Source organism: Rhinopithecus bieti, unplaced genomic scaffold (genome assembly GCF_001698545.2).
Source record: "Rhinopithecus bieti isolate Rb0 unplaced genomic scaffold, ASM169854v2 scaffold_20175, whole genome shotgun sequence".
Taxonomy (NCBI): domain Eukaryota; kingdom Metazoa; phylum Chordata; class Mammalia; order Primates; family Cercopithecidae; genus Rhinopithecus; species Rhinopithecus bieti.
In genome coordinates this window covers 401,355-414,507 of record NW_016809984.1, presented here as the reverse complement: position 1 = coordinate 414,507, position 13,153 = coordinate 401,355, and the positions used below count along the sequence as shown (strand labels likewise).

The 13,153-nt window shown below is 38.5% G+C and overlaps 1 protein-coding gene across 6 annotated transcripts in view; it reads left to right on the top strand.

The window, feature by feature from the left end:
* Positions 1-13,153, top strand: part of BRAF (B-Raf proto-oncogene, serine/threonine kinase) — a 209,067-nt gene that overhangs the window by 76,030 nt on the left and 119,884 nt on the right. For all 6 annotated transcript variants that reach the window (XR_001888977.1, XR_001888978.1, XR_001888979.1 and 3 more), the window contains exon 2: positions 5,313-5,414. Coding sequence is in view for 3 of the 6 variants with exons in the window: in XM_017891051.1 (XP_017746540.1) it covers positions 5,313-5,414 (102 nt within the window). In the remaining 3 variants the exon portion in view is untranslated. The remainder of the gene's footprint in view (positions 1-5,312; positions 5,415-13,153) is intronic.

The following is a 13,153-nucleotide window of genomic DNA, read 5'->3' as shown; positions in this document are numbered from 1 at the left end:
TTTTTTTTTTTTTTTTTGGAGAAGGAGTTTTGCCATTTGTAAAGTCACTAAAAATGATCAATTATTTACTGAGCTTGCTTGGCTGTAATAGCTGTGGTCTACTGAAGAGATTAAAACAGGAGAGGAGATCTTTTAGTAACTTTCTTGACGTTTTTAGTTTTTAATTTTTTCATCTCCCTTTTAGGATTGTGGCAACAGATTTTCGTTTTTTTTCCAAGAAGATGTTTTAACTATGTACCTACTGTTAGCTTTTCAGTATCGTATTCTATTTTTTAATGTATCTATTTTATAAGAGTCATCAAAGTTCTTTCTGTAACTCCTCTGGAGATTCTGAAAGACTTTTCTCTCCCAAACTGATTCTTTAAAATTCCAACAAGGGTCATTGTGACTTTTGTTTATTCTTTGGATATAAAATTACTCTTCTTTGGGGAGATAAAAAACCCAATTTCCAGACACTCATGGTCTGGCCTCACTATACCTAACCAATCTTATTTTCTTTTTCTCTTTTTTCTTTCTTTCTTTCTTTTTTTTTTTTTCGCGACGGAGTCTTGCTCTTGTCACCCAGGCTGGAGTGCAATGGCGCGATCTCGGCTCACTGCAACCTCCGCCTCCCGGGTTCCAGTGATTCTCCTGCCTCAGCCTCCTGGGTAGCTGGGATTACAGGTGCACGCCCCCACGCCCGACTAATTTTTGTATTTTAATAGAGACGGGGTTTCACCATGTTGGCCAGCTGGTCTGGAACTCCTGACCTCAAGTGATCCACCCACCTCAACCTCCCAAAGTGCTGGGATTACAGGTGTGAGCCACCACTGCCGGCCCAATCTTACCATTTTTTTATATCTCAGAAAGAAAATTTTATTCTAATCAACTCATTCTCTTCATTTCTCATCTCTGATTATTTTCCCCCACTTTCCCTCTCCCATCCCTTGGGAGAAATAGTTCTTTATGCTAACTACATATAAGTTTTATTGAAAAAAAAAAAAAAAAAGGGAGTGTGGGTAATACCGTCCTGAATTTACTGGACCTAAGAAAGGATCACTGAACTAGGATGACTTGTTTTCTTTCTTACTCTTTTCTGAAACCAGCTTAAATCTTCAGCTTTAATTGAGTACCTATTATGACTAAGACACCAAAATAAGTCATGAGGGGACATAAAAAGAAAATGTTTCTGATCTTAAAGTAGCTAATAGACATGGAAAACATAATCAACTCTGTGTTATCAAATTATGACTTAGAAAACAGTTTTGTCCAGTTGATCAGTGAACACGTCATAGAGGGATGCTCTAAGGAAAGATCCATCCTGGACAATGTGGCAAAACCCCATCTCTACTAAAAATACAAAAATTAGCCAGGTGTGCTGGTGCACGCCTGTAGTCCCAACTACTTGGGAGTCTGGGGTGTGAGGATTGTTGCCAGGGAGGCTGACGCTGCAGTGAACCAAGATTGTGCCACTGCACTCCAGCCTGGGAGACAGAGACCCTGTTTTAAAAATAAATAAAGTATTCATTTTTTTTAAACAAATATATGTTTGAGTGCTTATTGTATGCTAGGCACTGTTCTAGGCTCTGGGGATAAATCAGAAAAAATAAGACAAAAACCCATACTCTCCTGGACTTTCTGTTGGGGAGTGGGGAAGACACACACCACTAACAAAATAAACACATAAAATATATATAGTAAGGTGGTTGCATATGCTATGGAACAAATAAAATTAACAAAGGGTATAACTGACTCTGTGCCTCTAAGGAATGGGAGGGATAGAGGCTTTCTAAATGAGAAGGTAAGAGAATGCTTCATTGATAAGGTGACACTGGGATAAAGAGATGAATTAACTTGATAAGATAGCAAACCTTATAGAAATCTTAGGGGAAGAGCATTCCAGGCAGAAGGAATAGTAAATTCACAAGTCCTGCATTGGGAGTATACTTGGCTTGTTCAGTGAGGCCAAGTGTGATTGGAGAGGGATGAGTGACGGGAGAACAGTAAGAAATGAAGATAGACAAATAGCAAAGGGCCAGATCATGGCTTTGGTGATTTTTATTGGGGAAGCCAGTGGAGGGTTTTGAGCAAGGGAATGACATGTGATCTGCAGTTATAGTTTTGTTTTTGAGATGGGGTTCACTCTGTTGCCTAGGTTGGGGTGATGTGATCACAGCTCATTGCAGCCTCAACTTCCCAGGCTCAAGCGATCCTCCCACCTCAGCCTCTGGGACCACAGGCACACACCACCACGTCTGGCTAATTTTTTTTGTTTTGTTTTGTTTTGTAGAGACAGGGTCCTACTATGTTGCGATCCTCCCGTCTCAGCCTCCCAAAGTGCTGGGATTGCAGGCATGAGCCACCATGCATGGCCTGCAGTTATAGTTTTTGAAGAACAGCTACTGTTCCATTCTAGGTGTGAAACAGGAGAGGCCATTTCAGAAACTGTTGTAATAAACTAAGAGAGAAATGAAGATGGCTTAGACCAGGATGGTAGTGGTAGAGAAGGTGACTAATATCTACATATCTTTTGATCTGGAGATGGATTGAGATGGATTGTCAGATATGAGAAAAGAGTCAAGGATGATGCTGAAGTTTTGGGTTTACTCAAAGAATGGAGCTTAATCGTTTTTGAGGTAAAGAGACTAGGAAAAACAAGTTTTGTGGGGTTGATGGGGGAGATCAGAAGTTAGTCTTTGAACATGTTAAGTTTGAAATGCTTATTAGGTATGCTAGTAGACATATTCAGCAGGCAGTTAGGAATCTGGTGTTGAGAGGAAAAGATAGAGTTGGATTTTAAATTTTGGGCATCATCAGTTCATAGCTGGCATATAAAGATACAAGATTGGATGAGATCACCTAGGGAGTAAGTGTAGCTTGATAAAAGAAGCCATCTAACACTTTTTGGAGATACGAGAAATTAGCAAAGGCATCGTGAAAGAAAATATTGAAATACCTGACTGGAAAAACAATTTGGAACCTCTATCCTTGCTTCTCAGACTTTAATATGCATATGAATCATTTTGTTAAAGTTCTGTAGATCTGAGATGGAGCTTGAGCTTCTGCTGGGTTTTTTTTTTTTTTTTTTTTTTTTTTTTTTTTGGCAGGTTGTGGGGCGGCGGTAGAAACTGAATCTCACTCTGTTGCCCAGGCTGGAGTGTAGTGGTGCAGTCACGGCTCCCTGCAGCCTCAACCTCCTGGGCTCAGGTAATCCTCCCACATCAGCCTTCTGAGTAGCTGGGACTACAGGCTGGTACCACCATGCCCAGCTAATATTTGTATTTTTTATAGAGATGGGGTTTTGCTATGTTGCCCAGGCTGGTTGTGAACTCCTGGGCTCAAGTGATCCACCTGCCCCGGCCTCCCAAAGTGTTGGGATTACAGATGTGAGCCACTGTGCCAGGCCAGCTTCTGCTGTTCTCACAATCTTTCAGAAGATGCTGCTGCTTCTGGTCTGTGGACCACACTTTGAGTAGCAAGACTTGATATGACAAGAGTCGTGAAAAACAATTGAAAGACCTTAACATTTGTAGAAGAATAAAGATTAATATCCAGAATAAAGACTATCTATAAATGAATATGGAAAAAACAACTCAATAGAATAAAAGGGAGTACAGTATAGGAAATTTTCCAAAATCTCAAATGGCCAGTAAGTATGAAAAGTGCTCAACTTTGTAAGAAATACAAATTAAAACATGTTTGCCTTTTCCCTTTCAGATTGGCAGAAGTTTAGAAGTGTGATTATGCTGGGTGTTGGTGAGATTGTGGGGAAAGGAGTGGACTTATACCCTGCAGATAGGGACTTGACTTGATACATTTCTTCTTTTGGAAGACCATTTGGCATGTATATTAAATTTTAAAATAGGTATATCCTTCAATCTTGGAATCCTGTACCTAGATGCCAAAAAATAAAACTTGCACCTTTACTCTGAAAAGCAGTTCTGAACTATTTTTTGAAGTATTGTTTGATGTTGAGGAAATCGAATAATCTAAATGTCCGTTATTAAGGCAATTATTAAATAAACCAAGAGATTTGGAACACTTTTTTTTTCATTTATTTTCCTGTACATTTAAAAATTGATATCTCACATTTTTTCATTATAACTTTGAATAGTTCAAAAGGCCATAATTTCTATTGTGTATTACTTTGAATAGTTTAAAAGATCATAATTTCTACTGTGCATTATATTTATGTTAAATATATTTTTTGGACAAGCCTTTAAGCTGCAGATTTAGATCATTCAACTTAGAAATAGAATCTGCCATATAACCTGATAGCCAGTTCTCACTATCAAACCAGAGAGATTGGACTGTTTTTCTTTTTTGTCAAGAAAGAAAAAAACCTGATGACTTATTTATCTTAAAACAAATATGCTAATATGTGCCATTTAATAACCACTAAACTTCTGGATTTTAGTCTGGCTGGCTGGATAGATGGGTAAGGCTTGGAGCCTTACCACAGATTTGTTTCACTGATAAAATATGGTCCTGCTCTTAATTTTTTCCCCTTTTCTCTCAAGGAATTTCCCCCTTTTAATTGTCTATTTGTTAGGTACTTTGGAATTTATACATCTCAGAATGATGCATCTTAGTAGTATTTGAGGTGGAAAAGACCTTTGCCTTTCTTTTATAAAGTGGAAAATAATTATTTTAAAAGAGGAAGTAGGGAAGGAGAACCAGTTCTTAAGCAGATCAATCAGGGAACATACAGATAAAACTTGAGGATCTGCAAATTCTCTTAAAATTGTCTATGCCCACGTAACCCCTGGATACCACTGAAGTTTAGAGACTGTTGAAATAAGCAGTGCAATGCTATGAAATGAATGCTATATAACCATTAGGGAGTAAAATATATACATATTTATGTGGAGAGACTTCTGAGGCATTATTATTACTCCGTGAAAAAAGCAAGTGTTAAAAGTATTTTATATATGGTATTTAATTATATTTGTACATTTCATATACGTATGTCTTTATGTTTTTTCCATGAGTAAAGGGGAGACATGGAAGGTTGCTCACCAAACCATAAACAGAACTTCACCTTTTTGAAAGGGGGCCTGAGAATGTGAGGAAGATGAAGAGAGATTTCATGGTTTATTCTGAATATTCATGTATTATTTGAATCTTTTATAGTTGAGAATACGTTGTATTACTAGTGTAGAAAAAAATTTAAAGATGTTTAATAATAAAAGAAAAACCACTATATTAAATGATCTCGAAGCTCAAAATTTGAGGAACACTGGCAGTTACTGTGATGTAGTTGTCTACGTTAAAATATTTCTAATTCATATCCTAAGTGATTTTTATTTGAATTCTTTTAAAATATTTTTTAGGTGTGGAATATCAAACAAATGATTAAGTTGACACAGGAACATATAGAGGCCCTATTGGACAAATTTGGTGGGGAGCATAATCCACCATCAATATATCTGGAGGTAAGCTTTTGAGTATCAATCATATCTGTAGTAATTTTGAAAAGAAAAAAATGAACTTGTAAAAACATTTGTACTGATAATCTTAATTATTTTAGGGGGTGGGATTAGGAATAGATTTGGGAAGAGAGAATTAGCTTTGCCTGTATTATACTTCTTAATCTTGTTTTGTGTCACTTGTTATAATAAACATGTATTTTATAATTTAGAAAACATCAGAACTAAGGGGGAAGTCATATCAATTTCAAGGTATTACTCTGTTTAATTAAAATTTAAAAAATTAATTTTTTTTTTTTTTTTTTTTTGAGACGAAGTCTTGCTCTGTCGCCCAGGCTGGAGTGTAGTGGCACAGTCTCGGCTTACTACAACCCCTACCTCCCAGCTTCAGGCGATTGTCCTGCCTCAGCTTCCTGAGCAGCTGGGACTACAGGTGCGCACTACCAGGCCCACCTAATTTTTGTGTTTTTAGCAGAGACGGGGTTTCACCATATTGGCCAGGCTGCTGTTGAACTCCTGACTTTGTGATCCACCCACCTCGGCCTCCCAAAGTGCTGGGATTTACAGTTGTGAACCACTGTGCCCGGCCAATTTTTTTTTTTTTTTAAAGAGAAAGCACACTGTTTTGGAGCTCAGCAAACCAGTTACCATATTGGAAAATGAAGCAATTTTGTAAAATATTTTTTCCAGAATGAGTCTCCCCAAAATTGGTTTCTGCTTCCTTATAGGTAAAATTTATAACTTTTAAATAGCTCAACATTGTTTAGGTTTACTATTTAATAGTGCCTTGAGGTTTGTGTCAAGCCTTGAGCATAATTGTAAATTTATATTCATTAATCCTATGAGTTAGTAGGTGCTGTTGTAATCACAGATGAGCTTTCTTAGCATTAGTTTTCTTATGTAGTCAGACTCCACAGCCAACAAGGTGTTACAGAATCTAGGTGGTAAGGCTCTAGAGCCCATACTACTCACCACTACCCTACACCCCCTTTGTCTATAAAAGCTGGCTCAGCTATCATCACTAGTGATGCAAGGAGATGAAGAACTCTAAATTAGAAATGATCAGGTTGCCATTTGGCTGCAAATACCAGAGGTTTTTAAGCACAGATTGAAAGACTTCTAAACTAAATCTCTAACTTAGTTATTTAATTACTTTTTGAAGGACAAGTTAAGTCTTAAGTATTTGATGAGAAAATAAGTTTATATTTCTAAAGTAAACTTGGAAGTTTGGAAATAACAGCTAATATGCTGTTTTTTTCTCCTCCTCTTCATATGGCTTATCCCAGATCACACTTGTAGTTAATATCAAAGCTAGGACTAGAATTCTTATTTCTCATTACCAGTTAGTGTACTTCCTAATGTCCTGTGCTGTCTTCTATACATATATTATTAGGAGGCTGATCAAAGGTGTCATAAGGAAGCAAGTACTCCTAATGAGAATGGCAATTTTTTATTAACCAGAATTAGACAATATAACCAGCAAATTTTCTTCCAACCATTTCTGTGTCTTGGAGCCTTTGAACCCATGCTGAGATGTAATTCATTTGCATCAGTAACTAGGTCCCACTATAGCAGTGAGTCACCGCCCCCTCCTCACATATATCTTCAGGCTTTTTACTATTTGAAGACTGATCACTAACAACAACAAACCTTAGAGCTTCTTATTCTGTGCCCAGTACTGTGTTAAATGCATTTTATTACTTAATTCATTTTTTATAGTTACTTTGAGCAACATACTAGGTACTAGATATTTTTGTTATTCCCATTTTACAAGTGAAAAAACAGAGAGAGGTTGAGTAACTTGATTCAGGTGACGCTGCTGGTTAGGGGAAGAAGGCAGATGTAAGTCAGAATCTGTGCTCTTGATCTCTATCTTATTCTACCTTTATCTTGACGTTGTCCTGTCTTCCCCCACCCTCACCTCCCAGACAGCTTTTCTTATTTGGGCTATTTCTATTCCCTTCAGCCATAGCCATTCTTTGTAACATAATTTATGGACCTTTTATTAGATATAGTCTTTTTGGTTGGTTCTTTAGAGTTAGACACACAAAATTGAACTACTTATTAAAATTAAATCTGACTAGGACAGCATACATCAGACCTTAACTCCCAGATTATATTATTAGCTTGTGGTAAAACAGATTTTTATTCTTGGGGGCTTGTGCTATACAGTGTGTGTGTATTATATGTATGTAGTATGCAAATGTATGCATATATGCACGTACATATACACACACTGAAGTTGGCAGTATAATATAATGATTACGATGAGCCGTGGAGTCATACAGACTCCATGTTTGAATCCCAACTGTGGCTTAGTTTCTGTACTCAAGATATCCAGCCTTCTTATATCCCACCTCATTAGTAAAGTGGGAATAATATCACACCTTGGGTAATTTAAGGATTAATTGAGTTTATAATTATGAAATAACATAGTTCCTGATACAGATACTAAGAATTCTATAAATAGTTGATTCATCTTGTTCTGTTCTAGGCCTTAGGGAATAGCAAATTTCTTTCTTTTTTTTTCCCCCTGAGATGGAGTCTTGCTGTCTCCCAGGCTGGAGTGCAGTGGCACGATCTCGGCTCACTGCAACCTCCACCTCCCAGGTTCAAGCAATTTTCCTACCTCAGTCTCCCAAATAGCTGTGATTACAGGCATGCACCACCATACCCAGCTAATTTTTGTATTTTTAATAGAGATGGGATTTCATCATGTTGGCCAGTCTGGTCTCAAACTCCTGACCTCAGGTGATCTGCCCACTTTGGCCTCTCACAGTGCTGGGATTATAGGCGTGAGCCACCGCGCCTGGCCGGGAATAGCAATTTTTTAAAAAATGGCCAACAATCTCCGCCTTTTTAAGCTTGTGTTTTATTGAGGGGAGGGAGATATAGACAATGAATATATAAATGATTTTTAGAACATTGCACTTATCACCATTTTAATTTTTTTATTTTTTGTTGAGATGGAGTCTCGTTTTTTTGCCCAGGCTGAAGTGCAGTAGCACAATTTCAGCTCACTGCAGCCTTCTGTCCTGGGTCCCCTGGGTCCAAGCAATTCTCCTGCCTCAGCATCCTGAGTAGCTGGGATTACAAGTGTGCGCCATGACTCCTGACTAATTTTTGTATTTTTAGTGGAGACAGGTGTTGGCATGTTGGCCAGACTTGTCTCAAACTCCTGAACTGAAGTCATACACCTGCCTCAGCCTCCCTAAGGGCTAAGGATTACAGGCGTGAGCCACCGTGCCTGGCCATCACTATTTCATATACTATGAATGGACTCTCACCAGCCCAAGAGAAAAGACCTGTACATACTGATATTTGAAGGCCCATCAGTGAAGAGCCAGATCTACTGATTACTCACTGAGACCCACCATTCTGCAGGTTTCTAATCTGCCATTTAAGATTCCTTAACACTTTTTATTTTTTCATTGGGGTAAAATATGCCTAACAAAATTTACCATTTTAACCATTTTTAAGTATATGGTTCTATGTCATTAAGTCCATTCATGTTTTTGTGTAACCTTCACCACCATCCGTCTCTAGAAATTTTATCCAAAACTGAAACTCTCTAGCCATTAAACACCAAATCTCTATTTCCTTCTTTCCCTAGTTCCTAACAACCACCGTTCTACTTTCTGTCTCTGATCTATGAATTGGACTACTCTAGGAACTTCATATTAATGGAATCATTTATTTGTCCTTTTGTGACTGGCTCATTTCATTTAGCTTAATGTCTTTGAGGTTTGTCCATGTTGCAACAAGGATAATGCATATAGCAAAATTTTTTTCCGTTTTAAGGCTGGGTAATAATCCATTGTATATATTTACCACATTTTGATTATCCATTCATCCATCAATGGACACTTGGGTTGCTTCCAAGTTTTGGCTATTATCAATAAAGCTGTGAACATGGGTGTACGAGTATCTGTTTGAGTTCCTTTTACTTCTTTGGGGTATATACCCAGGAGTAGAATTGCAGGATCACATATTGATTTTATAATTATTTTTTCTGGAGTTGCCACACCTTTTTCTTTAGCACCTGCCCTGTTTTATATTCCTACTGGCATCGCACGGGGTTCTAATTTTTTACATCATTACCAACACTGTTTTTGGTTGATTAAAAAAACAGCCTTGGCCAAGCACGTTGGCTCACACCTGTAATCCCAGCACTTTGGGAGGCCGAGGTGGGTGGATCATGAGGTCAGGAGTTTGAGACCAGCCTGACCAACGTGATGAAATCCTGTCTCTACTAAAAAATACAAAAATTACAGGTGTGTGTAGTGGTGCGTGCCTGTAATCCCAGCAGTTCAGGAGGCTGAGGCAGGAGAATCGCTTGAACCCGGGAGAAGAGGTTGCAGTAAGCCAAGATCATGCCACTGCACTCCAACCTGGGAGACAGAATGAGACTGCGTCTCAAACAAAACAAAACAAAACAAAAAAAAACATAGCCTAATGTGTGTGAAGTGATACCTTATTATGGTGCTGATTTGCGTTTTCCTGATGACTAATAATGTTGAGCCTTTTATTATGTGCTTATTGGCCATTTGTATATCTTTTTTGAGAAATGTCTGATTTAAGTTCTCTGTCCATTTTTTAATTGGATTGTTTGTTTTGTTGTTATTGAGCATAGTTCTTTATATATTCTAAATATCAGTTCTTATTGGATATTTAATTTGCAAACTTTTTCCCATTTTGTGGGTTCCCTTTTGCTCTGCTTATAGTTTTTAAGTCCAAATTATCTGTTTTTGTTGCTCGTGCCTTTAATATCACATCCAAGAAAGCATCACCAAATCCAGTGTCATGACATTCTTCTCCCAAATGTTCTTGCGTTTGGGTCTTTGATCCATTTTGAGTTAATTTTTATATATGATGTAAGGTAAGGGTCCAACTTCATTCTTTTGCGTATGGATACCCAGTTTTCTCAGCATCATTTGTTGAAAAGACTGAATGGCCTTGGCACCCTTGTCGAAAACCATTTGACTGTATATGAAAGAGTTTATTTTTGTACTCTCTGTTCCATTGGTCTCTATATCTGTCTTTATGCTGTCATCTTACTGTTTTGATTACACTACCTTTGTAGTAAGTTTTGAAATCAAGAAATGTGAGTTCTCCAACTTTGTTCTTTTTCAAAATTGTTTTGGCTATTCAGGATCCCTTGAGATTCCATGTGTGTGGTTTTTGCTTTGTTTTGTTTTGTTTTTTTGAGATGGAGTCTCGCTTTGTCACTTAGGCTGGAGTGCAGTGGCATGATATTGGCTCACTGCGACCTCCACCTCCCAGGTTCAAGCAATTCTCCTACCTCAGCCTACTGAGTAGCTGGGATTACAGGCACCTGCCACCATGCCTAGCTTTTGTATTTTTAGTGGAGATGGGTTTTCACCTTGTTGACCAGGCCAGTGTTGAACTCCTGACCTCAAGTGATCCATCTGCCTTGGCTTCCCAAAGTGATGGAATTACAGGTACAAGCCACTGTGCTCGGCCTCCATGTGAATTTTAAAAAGGATGTTTCTGTTTTTACAAATAGGTCATCAGGATTTTGATAGGGATTGCATTGAATCTGGAGATTGCTTTGGTTGATACTGACATCTTAAGACTTCTTTTTTTTTTTTTGAGACGGAGTCTCGCTCTGTCGCCCAGGCTGGAGTGCAGTGGCCGGATCTCAGCTCACTGCAAGCTCCGCCTCCTGGGTTTACGCCATTCTCCTGCCTCAGCCTCCCGAGTAGCTGGGACTGCAGGCGCTGGCCACCACGCCCGGCTAATTTTTTTGTATTTTCAGTAGAGAGGGGGGTTTCACTGTGTTAGCCAGGATGGTCTCGTTCTCCTGACCTCGTGATCTGCGCGTCTCGGCCTCCCAAAGTGCTGGGATTACAAGCTTGAGCCACTGCGCCCGGCCCATCTTAAGACTTCTTAACTCTAAAATACAAATGGACAGTTAAGAATAACCAGATATTTAAAGAAAGCTTTCAACAGGAAAGACAACAGCAGAAATGGTCAACAGAAACTCAGAAATAGTGCAGAAAATAGAAGAAAACTTAAAAATAACTATAATTAACATCAGAGATAAGATCCATTAGTCCAGTCTTGCTTCATAGCAGTACTAAAGAAGCAAAAGTAACAGAGAACAAGAAAGACCTCTTAGAAATTAAAAATACAATAACCAGAAATTTATTTTTATTTTTTTAATTTTTAATTCTCAGCAAGGCAAGTTACTTCTGTAGAAGGGTGCGCCCTTATAGATGGAGCAATGGTGAGTGCACACTTGGACAAAGAAAGGGAAGGGGTTCTTATCCCTGATGCATATGGCCCCTGTTGCTGTGTCGTTCCCCTGTTGGCTAGTGTTAGAGCGCACAGGCTAAACTAACTCCGATTAATAGCCAGAATTTTTTCTTTTCTTTTTTTTTTTTTTTTGACGGAGTCTAGCTCTGTCGCCCAGGCTGGAGTGCAGTGGCATGATCTCAGCTCACTTCAAGCTCAGCCTCCCGGGTTCACGCCATTCTCCTGCCTCAGCCTCCCTAGTAGCTGGGACTACAGGCGCCCGCCACCACGCCCGGCTAATTTTGTTTTTGTGTTTTTAGTAGAGATGGGTTTCACCATGTTAGCCAGGATGGTCTCGATCCCCTGACCTCGTGATCCGCCCACCTCTGCCTCCCACAGTGCTGGGATTACAGGTGTGAGCCACCGTACCCGACCCAGAAATTTTTAAAAATATATGTATATACAGACATACAGGTATGTATATGTGTATATATGTATCTGTTGTATATATATAAATAAATGTTGAAAAATAAATATTGGAAGATAAATGTTCTAGAAAGCAGAGTAAAAGCAGAGAGATGGGAAATTTTAGAGGAAACACAAGAAAATGAAGGAATAAATCCAGTTCCATAAAAATTATAAATGCTTTTAACTGCAAGAAACAGAACCCTTCAAGAATAAGTTTCTGGAACAAATAGGGATTTTCATTTCCTTTCACATAGTAAGAAGCATAGAGGTAAGTTATTGTAAGACTGGTTCTACAGCTCAGTTGTCAGGTACTTGGTGGAATCTCTATAGTCCCTTTGGCTTTTCTGTCAAGACCACAGCAGAGTTTTAAGATCTTTCCCTCATACAACTCCTCAAAGCAGAAAGCAGAAAACAGAGAACTTCTCTTGTGTACTAAGCTCTTGCTAGGAGGAAAATCTTTCTCAAAAATCCTCTATAACTTCTTTTATCTCATTGACTAGAATGAGGTCACTTATCACCCCTAGACTGGTGACTATGCTTACACTTCCTGAAATAAGAGTCTAATAAGTCAAAAATTTCCAGTGTTCACAATTTTTCCTCAGATTAGTTTGTATGTTGTCAAGTAGAAGTTGTGCTATGATTATTTTATTCTATAATGTTTCAACAGAATCCCCTTTTATGTTTCTATAGGAAGATAAATCTTCAACTACTTATTCTTGCTGCTTCTCTTCATTGTAGCAAAACAGAGACGTTGGTTATACCACCATCAGAAATCCTCTTGATTTTCTTTTTCCCACTCACTAATTTATTTAAAAGCCATCTTTTCAGTTCTAGATATTCTACTGGCAGATAACAGTCAACATTCTATTGATTCCCTTGATGATAACTACAGTGAAATATGAGATACAGTACTCTATAAAGAATTTCAAATTTGGCCGGGCGCGGTGGCTCAAGCCTGTAATCCCAGCACTTTGGGAGGCCGAGACGGGTGGATCACGAGGTCAGGAGATCGAGACCAT